The 14272-nt window shown below is 36.9% G+C and overlaps 1 protein-coding gene across 1 annotated transcript in view; it reads left to right on the forward strand.

The window, feature by feature from the left end:
• Positions 1-8655, forward strand: part of LOC142357208 (uncharacterized) — a 33627-nt gene extending 24972 nt beyond the window's left edge. The window contains exons 9-11 of the mRNA XM_075408873.1: positions 167-300; positions 5872-5964; positions 8417-8655. Of these exons, the coding sequence (XP_075264988.1) occupies positions 167-300; positions 5872-5964; positions 8417-8635 (446 nt within the window). The 3' untranslated portion in view covers positions 8636-8655. The remainder of the gene's footprint in view (positions 1-166; positions 301-5871; positions 5965-8416) is intronic.
• Positions 8656-14272: the final 5617 nt, after the last annotated feature.

Below are 14272 nucleotides of genomic sequence, written 5' to 3' on the forward strand. Positions count from 1 at the left end.
TTGCACAAAATTTAGCAATATTAGCTTACAAAAAATATATCTACTTCGAACCTTGCTTGAAAGACGAACTTTCAAATCGCACGGTTAAAAGAATCATTTTGATCACTGCAGACATCTGGCGTTTCAAAGCTTGCACGAGCGTGTTTCAGGTATTCTTTCATTTTAGTTTTTGCATTCTACTCGGCATGGACCGGTGTTTCAATCTCTGCGCCAGACTGCCACGATCTAAACGGTTACAGCCGACTGTGTAACAGAGAGGAGGGATATGTTCCAATAACAGCACACTATAAAACTGCTGTGGTTAGTTTCATCCCTAATTAGTTGCTTCCTTTAATGAGAAGACAGAGCAACACCCGAAAAGGGGTAACCAGATTTGATCAGATAATTTCAAAAAAATCCACAGAGTGAGGAAAATTACGTAAAAATGTGCTTATAGGTCTGGATGCTGGATGATAAATTTAGCACTTTTGAAAAATTCAGCTCATAACTCGGCACATTTTATGCAAAAATTGAGCCTTTTAACAATTAAGTCGAGCAATGCACGAAGAGCAGGAAAAGATTTGGTGAAAAGATTTGTCGAATATTGAGAACTTTAAGTAGATAGTTATGTAAAATTACTTCGCTAAAATTTGTGTCTTGAGCTGCTCTCATTTTAACCTAATTGCAGGGAAAACACCCGCGACGAAATATTGTTCAGTTAACGTCAGCATAGTTCGTTTGAAAAATACAAGGCATCCTTGTTTCAGATGTCATATTTATGAAAGAATAAAACGTAAACGAATAACGTCGGTTGAATTGATCTCAAACGACTGGCGATTGTTTGGCTCAAAAAACTGCCCTCCGCGCCATGAATATCTAGGTCTCCAAAACGCTTTCTGTGAATCGCATACTTGACTACTAGTGAGCTGAAAGGCTCTAAGCGAACTTAATGTCCTCCGGGCGCTACATGTTAATTTCAATTTTGGGGAAGAAAAGTCGACTGGGACAGACGAAAAAACTATCAGACGAAAAACCAGTAGCACAAAAAATTTTATTGAAAAAGACCACCAAGACTAATATAATCGCTATAAGTCAGAGGGGGAGAGGATAGGTAATTTTTTTACCCAAATTGCAAGGCGGAGAAGCTTTGTAACGGCCGAGAAACAGAGACTTGGCCATTTCGAAACAAAATTTTCGTTGAGCATAGCATTTTTATGAATCGAGATGAGAAAAATATTGGTTCCATAACTCATCAACTACAATTCGTTTATCCAACGATAGGACGTGCAATTGAACACGAATTTGGCTAGGAAGCGATTGAGGCCGAAAAGGAAGAAAAAGTAATTTCTTAGGTTCCCAGGCTGAGGTCCATACCCAAATTAAACTAAAATCCAACCCAATCGAACGCACACCCGTGTGCTCCTAGACCGAAATTACAGGTTCTGGACAGTGGCTCGAGCGCACAATAGTCTGGAACATGGTCTGATTGAGGTGTGATTAGAGGTCAATTTGGCCAGGAAGATCTGATCAGAGGTAACTTCGGTCTTGAAGATCTAATCAGAGGCGGAATTGAGCGTACTTGAGTCTGATCAGAGGCCGTTTCGAGCGCCCTTGAGTCTGATCAATTTTTTGCAATTTTATAATGAGTAGGTAATAATATCCCTGCCACAAGCCGGAAAAAGATATCTATTTTGACAAGAGACTCATTTTTAGTCCCTTGCCTTCAATCAGAACTCGCAGGACAAAAAAGTCCTTTTGCTAACAGGTGATCAGCTCCCTTTATAAATAGGACTAGGAAACGTAGATTCAGACGATTGTTATAAATAATTGTCACACTTCATTTTTGGTGCCGGAAAATTTAATCAAAGACTTGTAAAATTTTTTATTTAAAAAACTCATTTCTCAAAAATGCCTTTGATTTTGAATTGACTGCACTGAATTTTCTGCTGGAGACACCGGTTTTTATGAAAAGCATATATTATAACGATACCAAAGTCTCATGCGTGTTTAATTATAATCTCTGATCAGAGGTCACTTCGGTCTGAAAGGTCTGATCATAGTCTGTTAATAGTCTGGACAAATGTCTGTATGTGAGTCTGATCACAAGCGCACTACAGTCCGGACCACGGTCTGGATACGGTCTGGTCAGAAGTCATCCTGGCCTGAAAAGCATCATTGGAGGTCATTTCGGTCTGGAAAATCTGATCAGGGGTCATTTCAGTCTGGTTAGTCTTGTCATATCTCAATTTGGGTCTGGTTCTCAACATTGGTTAGAAGAACCGATTTTTGGTCGAAGATTTTATTATCAAATCAAAGGCTATTAAGGCGTTCCGATAAGCAGCGAAGCATGACATTATCAGGAGTTACCATAACAAGGAGTGCAGTATATTATACAAAGCAAAAATCAGTTATGTTAAATGAAGATGGTCCACACTAAAAATATTTAAGGGAAATTGATCTCAATTTTAACTTAGTTTTTAATTTTGTAATGTATTGAGGACAATAATTCACGTTACAAATAAATTTTTTTATCTTTTTATTGAGAGAGTAATTAATTAGTTTTCATGGAACCAAAATAAGTTTGATGGCCAAGAATCTAACAAAAAAGCAAAAAGAACATTGCTTCCAGTTGTCCTTTTAAAAAAGTAAAGGTAAAGCGGGTCACGAATAGTTTTCATTATCTGACCACTGCCTATATTAATTCTACTATACTTTTAGTTAAAATTGAATGCAAGATGCACTCGTTTTGATAATAGAAACTACATTTCGTTGCTAAAATGGAGTTTCCCAAGTGGTTGGTTCCACCTGACTTTTTCGAGAAATTTTAGCACGTTGTTTTACCTGGTCTAGTTAATTGTTCTATACCTTAAGTTTGCCTCAATTTACATTAATGTCCCTTAATTTTAGCCTAAAATCACATCGACGCACCCTTATTTCAATTTAAATGTTCAAGTGATAAAAGATAAAAATTGCATTAAAACTACCGTAACACGTACCTTAGCTGCGTTTGCTGTCTTTGTTAGTTATAAAATCAAATCAACTTCTTCTCTTGAGGGCATCTTCCTTTTTATTGAATGGAGGACAAAATATACCTGTATTTTTCTGCAGTTCTCATCAGTGCCGGAATCTTTATCTGGATTCTAGAATGAAATAGGCTCTGTGTACAAAAAGGATCATTTTTTTGTAAACGTCAGGCTCTAGAGCAACAATTGCATCCATTTTATTCTAAGTTTTACTTTTTTTCGAGTTTTTGCTTGATATTTGGTTGAATTTTGGTCTGCCTTTTAGACTTCTCAAAATGAGAAACAGGATAAAACGAGAAAACAGTTGCGTTCATTTATAGGTACTTAGCGGGTGATTAACTGAAGCTAGCGAAGAGTCAGAATATAATGACGGGGAGAGGTCAGAATACCTAAAAATTTACCATTTTTCCTTTTTTTATGATCTGAGTCTAAATTTATGGTAATTTTCATCAAATCAAGCACTTTAATAATTGTGCGTGAGCAGTTTTCTGTTTTGCAAGAATATTGGATTTAGAAGATTCCTACAAGATAAACATTCGTTTTATCAAATTCCTACAAGATAAACATTCGTCGTACAAAACTTATGCAAGGTTAACATTCTTCTTACGTTATCTCTGGAAGGTATCATTTCATCCTGTAAAAATAAAGTTGAAAAGGAAAATAGTAAATAATCGGACTGTCGCCAAAGCAGATTCAATTATTTTTCAATAGTGTAAAATTTAAAAACCAAAAATCTACAATTTTTTGCGATAAATTATTTTAATAGCCACTAATAATCAAAGAGTAGGAATTTAATATAATTATTCCGATGTGTTCATCTAAGATGAGTTTAGTTAAGAAACACTTAAATGAAAACAAATAGTTCAGTAACCTGTTGATCCTAAAAGCTCAATCAAAATGTTTTGATTTATTTCATGTGTTTGGAAACTGCAATTTTTTGACAATATGACAAAAATAAACAAACCTATTTTGTTTTGGCAACAGTGTTTTTTTGCCTGTTGTTACAAGTTATATGTTGATATATAGCACGTTACTATGTAAAAAATAGCCCGTGCGCCTGAGGTTGTAAAAGAAATAATCCCACTAAGCTGGGGGAGGGCCAAAACATAATAGATTAATAACTTTGTGCTAAGGCAGTAAATTTTGAAATGCTATCTTGAAGGTCAGTTTTCAAATATGTAAACGGATATTCCTCTCTCAAATGCTCGTAGCAATTTTTCTATTTTTAAATGAAATAGATGAAGAATAGTTCACACAAACAAACAATTGAGGGTGAAGCTGAACCGGACAAACTTGCAAAAATCTTAAAAGATACCTATCTTTTGCGAGATAACTGCATAAATTGATAGATAACCCTCCGGTCTCACCAGAGACATGGAAAAAAATTGGTGAATATTGGCTTGTTTACTCCGTATCTAACGGAACTGTCGCTGAATTTGTTTCCTTATTTTGACAAAACAATCAGAGATAACTATTTAAAGCTGAACATACAAAAGAACAATCAGCTTTAATGATGTTCTATAATTTTTGGCTACTGGAGTCCTGAAACATGTACGTGCTAGTTTTAATGAATATTACTACACGGTTGTTATTACCACCGAGAAGTTATCAAACTCCTAGGCGAAGCCGAGGTGTTATGATAACTTCGAGGACGATAACAACCGTGTGGTAATTTTTTTAATCAACACTTGTTGCGATCATTTCAAAATTGGACAAGTTTTATTGGTTTTTCTTTTTTATTTTTTGTGGACAATTACACTTTCGAAATTAAGTCATTTTTCTTTGGATCTGTTCATCGTCAGACACATACACACCCACATACTTACACACACAAACACACACACACACACACACACACCCACAAACACACGTACACGTACGCACTCACGCACACACACACGCACACTCACGCACAAGCACACGCAAGCGCGCACACACACTATAAACAACACATACAACACACCACACATTCATCACGCACACCACACACAGACCACACACACATCACACATCACATACACACCACACACTCACCAGACACTACACACACCACACACACTACACACACTACACACACCACTCATCACACCCGCACCACACCATCATCTACACACCACACACACACACCACACACACTACACACGCACCACACACACCACACACACCACACAGACCACACCCACACCACACACACCATACATACACACCCCACACACCACCCCACACACACCACACACACACCACACACACACACACCGCACATACTACACACACCACACAGACCACACCCACAGCACACACACCACACGCACAACACACACCACAGACACAACACAATTTTTTTTCAGACTACAATTTATTAAACTGTTTCCATCATTAGACTACGAGTTTATCACCACTCTTTTCTCGCCACTGTTTACTTAGTAACAGTGGCGATGAAAGAGTGTGATAAACTCGTAGTCTAATGCTGAAGTGTTTTTCCAGTGTCGATCGGGCATTAAACTTCATTACACTGGCAGTTTATTTAACTGCTATTATCGCAACAGGTGTTGACTAAAATTCCGTGTCAGATTTCTAGTTTTTCCTGCATACAGTGCCGGATAATTGTTGGCATTCTAAATCTTGCAAAGTGCGTGCTTCAATTATGAGGTTACGTGGCTCTGTTAAAGTCAACTAGAGTTGGCGACTTATATATTCGACCAGTACGCGGTTCAAGGTTAATGCCTGATTTTCTCAGTGACCTCATCAAGTCATGTACCATAAACTTCAGCCATAATTTGATGCAATAGTTAGTGCATCAGTGCATCAGATGCAATAATAGTGCATTTACAGTCGCAGCAGACGAATTTGTAAAAACAAACTTTTTTAGGTGGATGGACTGACTTGGTCCGTGCTACGAGAGGAATTGGATGTAGTGGACCTTGATGGGTACTCTTGGAGCACGGCAATATGGGGATCTAAGGTATTCGATATTTTCTCAATTTAATTAGCCGGGTCATGCCTCAGCACAATTACCCAGGGCAAGAGATCATACAAAAAGACAAATAAAGTCGAAATGGGGGAGGGGAGGGGAATTTCTCCTTATCTTAAATATATGGTCGTGAACACTAGTATTTTCGACACGCAGGGTTTTCATGAGTCTTTTTACCAATTACTTTGGTCCGCATATGGTCGACCTCGGCCTATATGGATCAACTCATAGTCAATCCCGACGATTAAAGCCGACAATAAGTTTGTTCATACCCAATATCGGTCGACCGTGGTATTTTCATACCTGATATTGGTCGCACGTGGTTTTTTTAGAAATCGCACAAGTAGATCTCTCCGTTAGGGCAGATGTATTTGGACTCAGGCAATTTTTTAATTGCTATTGTCATATACCTTTTCAGAGAACTGGATTTAAGAGAATCAAAAGGTTAAAAAACTGATTTTGTAGTTAAATTCATTGAAGAACAGCTAGTGTGAAATTAAGTTAAAAGGAACAGTATTCAAATTCTTTCGAACGTGTTTCAAACGATAAAGGCAGTCTGAACAACTCTTTCTTGATATCAGCTGGTAGTTTTCTAATTGGCATACTGGAGTTGATGAGAAAAATTGGGGATTAGAATTTTACAACTTTCACGTCAAACCATTTCTGGCAAAGCAAACCTAATGATTTCACAGTTATAAAAAAGTTGACCTCGAGACCGTGTCTCTTATCTTTCACTGTTAGCAAAACAGACATAGCAGACATCGTTTTTTACAGTTACTGAAGCAGACAGAGTCTGTACCTCAGTTAACGAAGAACACCTCTTCTTTGTCGTAGTTATCGAAGCAGAGCTGGTCTTTGTCACAGTTACCGAGAAAGACATAGTCTCCATCAGAGTTACCAGAGAACACATCGTCTCTGCCACTGTTACCGAAGCAGACCTTCTCTCTGTCTCAGTTACTGAAACAGACATCGTCTGTGTCTCCTTTAAGGACGCAGAGCTTGTCCCTGTAGCAATTACCGAGGCAAACTTTGTCTCTGCCATAGTTTGGGAAGCAGACTTCACCTCTGATGCGGGTAACAAAGCAAAAATCATCTCTGTCACAGTTAACAAAGCAAAAAAATGCCTCTGCCAAAAGCGTCGAAACAGAACTAGTCTCTGTTATAGTTATCGATGTTGACATTTTCTCTGTCGCGGTTACCAAAGCTGACTTTGTCTCTACCACAGCTTCTGAAGCAGACCAGGTGTCTGCAATAGATAGCGAATTAGACATCAACTTTTTCACAGTCACGGAAGCAGATATGGTCTCTGTGTTCATTAGCGAAGTAGAAATTGCCATTATCAAAGTTAACGAAGCAGATTTAGTCTTGGCCAAATTTATCGAAGCAGACATCATCTCTTGCACAGTAACCAAAGCAGACGTCGTCTCTGTCACAATTATCGGAGTTGACATCGTCATTATCACAGTTAAAGTAGCAGAAGTTGTCTCTGTCACAGTAATGGAAACAAGCCTAGTCTCAGTCATCGAAGCAGATAGAAACTCTGACAGAATTAAGGAAACAGCCCTCGTCTCTGTCACAGATACTGAATTAGAAACCGTGTTTGTCTCAGCTAGCGAAGAAGACGCAGCCTCTGTCAATATTACCACTCGTCCTTATCACAAGGGTTAGAAGTCAGAGAATGGTAGAACATTTGGCTGATTGTTCATTGCAAAAAAACAGTGGGGAACGAATTCAATACGAGTTTAAGAACTGGTTTTATTAACTTTCAGTAATTGTTTCTCGCTTCTCAAAACAATCTATCAAGACTTTATATCAATCTGCCACCAATTACAGTAGTAAAAACGTTAAATTGTCTTATTTCAAAGTGCGGTACTCTGAGGACTTCTTTTGAGAAATCAGCATAAAAATCTCGGATTTCGGAGTTGGAATCATGACCATCGCTGCGTGGTTTTGCCTCAAACATAAATCCATATTATTTTGTTCAGATCTATTGTTAACCAAATCGTGTTGATACGCTCTTTGTCATGTTTAAAAATTTTCAGCTAATTTCATATCACTGTTCCAAGAACTATGAAATAATTCTAGCGAGATAGGAAAAACAGGTATGTTATTCTGTGCCTTCCTTTAACCAATTTTTTTTAATGATATGAAGTTATATTGTAGTTACATTTCATGTGGACAATTTTTGTGTCTTTTGACTTTGCAAGACAGGATAGGCAAAACTAAACAGAGATCTTGAGCAGTTTTGAACAGCTGAAAAAAGAAAATAGGCAGTCCTATTGGTCCTCTTGATTTCGTCACATGCAATAAACTGTAATGAAAATTCAATTCAATGAGTTTATGACTTGCATTTCTTGACAGATTGAAATTAATTAATGCATCTGATGGCCAAACACACCATGGGAAGTGCCAAGAAAAATTGATGCGGATCTGGTTGTTTAAGGTTCCCTTCTACGGTTGGGAAAAAGTGACAAGCTATTTCGTGAGTGCTGAGAACACGACATGTCTTGTACCGGAGAGACTCAAGGACCACTTCGACACTCTAACCAGTGTCATGATACCACAGTTTGACGTCTACATTTGCACTGCACGGGAGTACTGCCCCGACATACACTTTCAACGGACAGATTGCTACACCACCAACTCGGATCTATTTCGGTAACAAATGTTAACTCCAGTTCTTGTTCAAAGTTACGAAATGAAGATAAGCGAAGTTCTTAATGATGACACGAAAAAATTTCCGGTCATGAAAAAAGCAGTAATAATTGGTTTTGCGATAGCAGGAATATCGCCCCAATGATTCCGGATTTATTATCGTTTCAGATTTTTTATTTGACAGCTAATCAGAATCTTCATTGTTTCAGATAATAATTCAGTATTCCGATATACTATCGTTTAAGAGCTTTAATCTTATCAATGTATTGATGTTTTCATTTGTTCATTTATTTTGGTATAAACTGTGTCAACAGATATCGGTGTGGTCAATCAACAAGTACATTGATACTTCAACATGGAGCAATTCATTATAAAGAGAATATTGGAGGCTTCAAGTAAGATCGCCATTGTTCTTTTATTAAAAAGAACAACTTAAGGTAGAAAAATTATACTCGAATATTTTTTAGACTAGTGGTAGGTGCTGCAAATAGCACCTAAAAGCTACCATTATAATTTTGAACAAAGAAAATGTCAAGTATTGTTAATAAAAAATTTTTAAGGGGTAAAATCAATTATTGGGATAGATTTCTGTTCCGAACCCACTTGTGGGGGGAGAATCTATATACTCAAATCGGTTTTTTTGTTAATACAATTTTGGCCGATCGATATATTCATCGTAGAGAAAAGTGAGTAAAACCGCTAAAAAGCACGTCCAGCGTAGAGTTCGGAGTTAAAAAGACTTTTTGATTTTCAGTTTTCCGAGGAGTTAACGAGGTTTAAAGTTTTGTGTGAACACATGATATTTGGAATGATTTTGGTTCAATTTAGCGAAATTTTTGTTCAAATTAAAATTTTTTCTATATATATTATAATTCAAAATTACATTTTATAACACAAATGAAACAATTTTGTGTTTCTAATAGACGAAAGATCATAGAAAAAAATTAGTTTTTGCCACACAGGGAATTTTACTATAAAAAATTCGATTTGTATTTGAGAGCTGACATTTTAAAAACCATTTCATGTTTTTTTCGAGTCAATTAGAGGTTGGTCACTTTTCAAATCAAGGTTCTGTTCATGACAAATCTAATTTAGAGTCAAATGATCCTCAAAGAAGAAACAATTTTTTCAAGGAATCGGTCATGTTTTTTACGGCTCTGAGTATGAGTTTTTGTAATTTTTATTTAATTTTTGGTATTCTTTTTGAAATTTTGGAAAAATTTTGTTGTCCAATGACATAGATTCGTGGACTAAAAGTACAAGAGGCTTCCTAAAGTGCGGTAAGTGAACCTATGTATTAATTTGAGTCGACAGCTGGTGGCTGTTAAGAGTTTAAAAATAATTTTTCTTAAAAAATTTTTTTCGCTAAAGTTATCAGGAGTTTATTTTGTTTCTGTGAACTTTAAGTCAGTCTCAATATTGACAAGGCTCACTGTTTCTCTACTGCAACCAGAATTTTAGCGGGTTTATCTTTAACCATTGTCTTTATGACTTCGATGTTACGACTTATCATAACTTTTTTAAAACTGTTGATTATTTTGGATATTTCTTCATATTTTTGGTTCCCGTTGAAATATTTATCACATTATCCTATCATTTACATTTCACTTTGGCTGATAGAAGATGTTCAGTTGATCAAAAATATGTTTTTCAGAGAAAAACCTAAGGTTTTAACGGCCTCGACAATGCCTTATAGTGATGACTTATTGATGGTTTAATAATGAGAGAAATTATTGCCCTCTCATTGAGGCATAATTTATTTTAAATTGTTTTTTATTAACTTCGATTGAAAGCTATTGAATTTCATTTTATGGCTGTGATATTACGGCTCTTCTCAAAAATTTCGTGGTTCTAAATTATTTGCTCATACTTGTTGGTTGTGTCGAAGTCATAATTTTACAAAAAATCCCTTGTTATTAATTTTTTTTTTCAAAAATGAAAAAGTTTCAGTGAATAGTTCATTTTTTAACGGCTTTACACGTTTCCATCTCAATTGTTTCTTCAATTTGCTCTTTTTGTGTGTTTATTTTTTATGTAGTCGTAAAAAGCTAAGAGGTCTCATAAGCTTTTAACTGAAAGTTGAAATAATGAAGATACTCAATGCAGTAAGTTAATAGAAAATAGCCATAAAATTTCTGACATTATTTCAATTCAAATACTTTTTTAAACTATAGTTTTTGTTCTTTTATTTGTCAACTTGTATCTATTTCTCATCATCGAGAGGCCCCATCCACTACCTTGAAATTCGATTTTTACCGTGTATTTTGATATTACGGCGTAACTGATATTTTGTTTGCCGGACAAGAAGCGTTTTAAAAAAAGTTTTGTTAGTGGTCTGTAATTGTGTTCCTTTTCTCTTCTTAAAACAAATCCGCCTAATAACAGATTCCACTTATTTTCAAATGAAGCCCAAGTGAACATTTTAAATCTTTCAGTATAATTTTACTTGAATTAATTAAACAACTTTTGAAATAAAAAAACATAAAATTGAGATAACAGTTAAAGATTTTAATGGCTTCATTAGTTTTTGTTTTAGTGAATTGTTTGTAACGTTTTCAGTTTTTCTTAATCTTTAGTCAGTTTCTGTTGTTTGGTCTAACCAAAGACAGCTCCTATTGTTTGGTTATTTTAGTAAATGTATTATAGAGAATTTTTCCGTTAAAAGCTAATGGTTTTTAAGACGTTTGAAAATATTTGGTTTAAATGATTTTGGCTGAGTTTTGAAATTTACTTCAATATTTGATCTTTCATTATTCAAACAATTTAGTAGTTTGTGTAACATCTTTTTTAATTCAAAGATCAATTTTTGATCTTCTCTTCATTTGGTTGACAGTTAAGTGGAAAATATAGATGAGCGCGGGTCGAAACATCATGTGCACATTAACGAGCTTCCTCTTTAATCGTTTAAACTCCAATGCGGTATAAATTTTAGTGTGTAAGACTTGACAAAGTGTCTAAAAACAATTCTTAGAAATTTGGTCAGGTATTGATAGTACTATGAAATTTTTAAAATTACTGGGAATCTCTGAGGGTAACATGAAGTGCGCTCTTGATTACGGGAACCAGCTCCATGTCTGCTTCCAATGTCTGCTTCACATCTGATCACTATCGAACCTAACTCTTGTCATAAGCTATTGGATGCGTTAATAATTTTCTTTTCAAAAATCCAAGAAATATTATGATTTGAATAAAATTAAACCGAATTCCTCTGCCTGAATCTGTGTCTTGGAATAATGCATATGCTTGTACACTAACTGAATCAAGCAGGCAGGTTTGGAAAAGGTGTAAACAACAAAGAAGTTTGATGAACGAGCTCAAACGTTCTCATGGCGAGCTATTCTCTAATAGGTAGTCTTCCAGACAAGTGTGACGAGTAATTATCACCCAAATTGAGTTGTCGTTTTATGTCGGATCGTTTCTCTTATTTTTCCAATTTTCTCTACGGTGTTTTTGAAATCATCTCTGATGTTTGGAGTGTAAATAGTTAAGATTCACTTTGGCGGCAGTGGTTGGGCGCATTTCTGATTCGATTTGGTAGAGCTTATGTGATCGGATCTACTTTGTTCATGTGATTCCGAGGTACCCAGTAAGTCTCAGCGGCTTTACATCTGGGGTCCGAATCTAGTGCTGGTTACTTACTTGTTTGTTGAACAAAATGTTCAATTTAAGGGCGGGTGTGTCGGAGCCTTCCAATTCTGACGTTGTTTTGTGTGTTCTTGGTCGTTTTGCCTTCTTCGGGAGTCACATGTTCATCGAAAACTTTTGGCTCTACTGATTCGGCTCCAGTGCTTTTTAAAAACTTAATACTTCTACAATTTGAGAATCGGTTTGTGAATAGTTTGAAGAATTTTTTCAGGTTTAATTTTTTTGGTGAGTAAAAATCTATTTGAATTTTTCTGTATTTACAAGTTAATTTTTTTGATTCACTAAAGTCAGTTCACCTCTTCCTTATGTTTTTTTTTCAATAACTGTTTCCATATAAAACCAAATTGCGATATTCGATTCCGAGGGCGAGGTGTGAACGCTAAAAATTGCTACAAAATTTCACCGCTAAATTTACCGCAAATTTTACAAAAATTCAACGCTTTCACCGCATTCATCGCTAAAAGATGTGGGCGCTTTGCGATTCACCGCAATTCTTACATTATTTTTTGACAAATCGTCGACCCGGGTTGTCCAATATGCATGAGGAGCGGTACAGATGCGAACGCCTCTTTTGAAGTATCACTTTGGTTTGTTTTTTAGCTATATGGATTACATTTGTTTCGAAGCTGCATCAAAAAAATGGCTATTATGAATCTTGTTTGTGCGATCTAGAAACGTTTTCATGAAGGTTTAAGTTTACATGTTTTCCGATTTGGGATCGTTATACGAATCATGTTGCAGCATTTTTTTAATATAATTTTTATCGTTTGCTCTAACGTATCACAAAGTCTTAAATTAGGAGCCATCGGTTTCATAGTTTAAGTTAGTTGATGTAAGTTTTGCCCGGTTTTTGTTTGTGAAGTATGTTGATAAAAAAGTTTATGATCCAACTCCACTTCAAATTTTCTTTCCAATAAGCAGTACTTAATTTTTTTTCGTATTCTGACTCGTATTCTGCAAACAATGGCGAGCTTTTCTATTTCATTGAATCTCGTTGACCTCGGTTTTATTTAGTGTTCTCCCTGTGTGCGATTGGTTCTCGAATTTTGTCCACTTTAGTTTGCTATAGTTTGGTTCCGAGGACCAATGCCCAGGTTGAGGTGCCATCCGGAAGTGACCTCCGATCAAACCGTGCCAGACGAAAGTAACCTCTGATCAGACCATCCCAGACGAAAGTAACCTCTGATCAGACTAATGTGCGCTCAAAACACCGTGTGCGCTAAATGTGCGCTCAAAACTGTCTCTGATCATACCGTTCCCATCCTGAAGTGACCTCTGATCAGACCCAAATCAGACCATCGAAAGACGATTGTGCAACCATGGCCCAGACGAAACCCAGACCATTGTCCAGACGATTGTGCGCGTCAGATGACCTCTGATCAGACTATCCCCAGACCCAAGTGCCACTGATCAGACCATCCTCTGAACATCTTCCGACCAACTCCAGACCATCGTCCAGACAGTTGTGCGACCATGGCCCAGATGATTGTGCGCTTCAGATGACCTCTGATCAGACTATCCCCAGATCCAAGTGCCACTGATCAGACCATCTTTTGAACATCTTCCAACCAACTCCAGACCATCGTCCAGACGATTGTGCAACCATGGCCCAGACGATTGTGCGCTTCAGATGACATCTGATCGGACTATCCCCAGATCCAAATGCCACTAATCAGACCATCTTCTGAACATCTTCCGACCACCTCCAGACCACCGTCCAGACGATTGTGCAACCATGACCCAGACGATTGTGCGCTTCAGATGACCTCTGATCAGACTATCCCCAGATCCAAGTGCCACTGATCAGACCATCTTTTGAACATCTTCCAACTAACTCCAGACCATCGTCCAGACGATTGTGCAACCATGGCCCAGACGATTGTGCGCTTCAGATGACCTCTGATCGGACTATCCCCAGACCCAAATGCCACTGATCAGACAATCTTCTGAACATCTTCCGACCACCTCCAGACCATCGTCCAGACAATTGTTTGCGTCA

This window comes from Convolutriloba macropyga, unplaced genomic scaffold (genome assembly GCF_964194025.1).
Source record: "Convolutriloba macropyga unplaced genomic scaffold, txConMacr16.3 SCAFFOLD_1148, whole genome shotgun sequence".
Taxonomy (NCBI): domain Eukaryota; kingdom Metazoa; phylum Xenacoelomorpha; order Acoela; family Convolutidae; genus Convolutriloba; species Convolutriloba macropyga.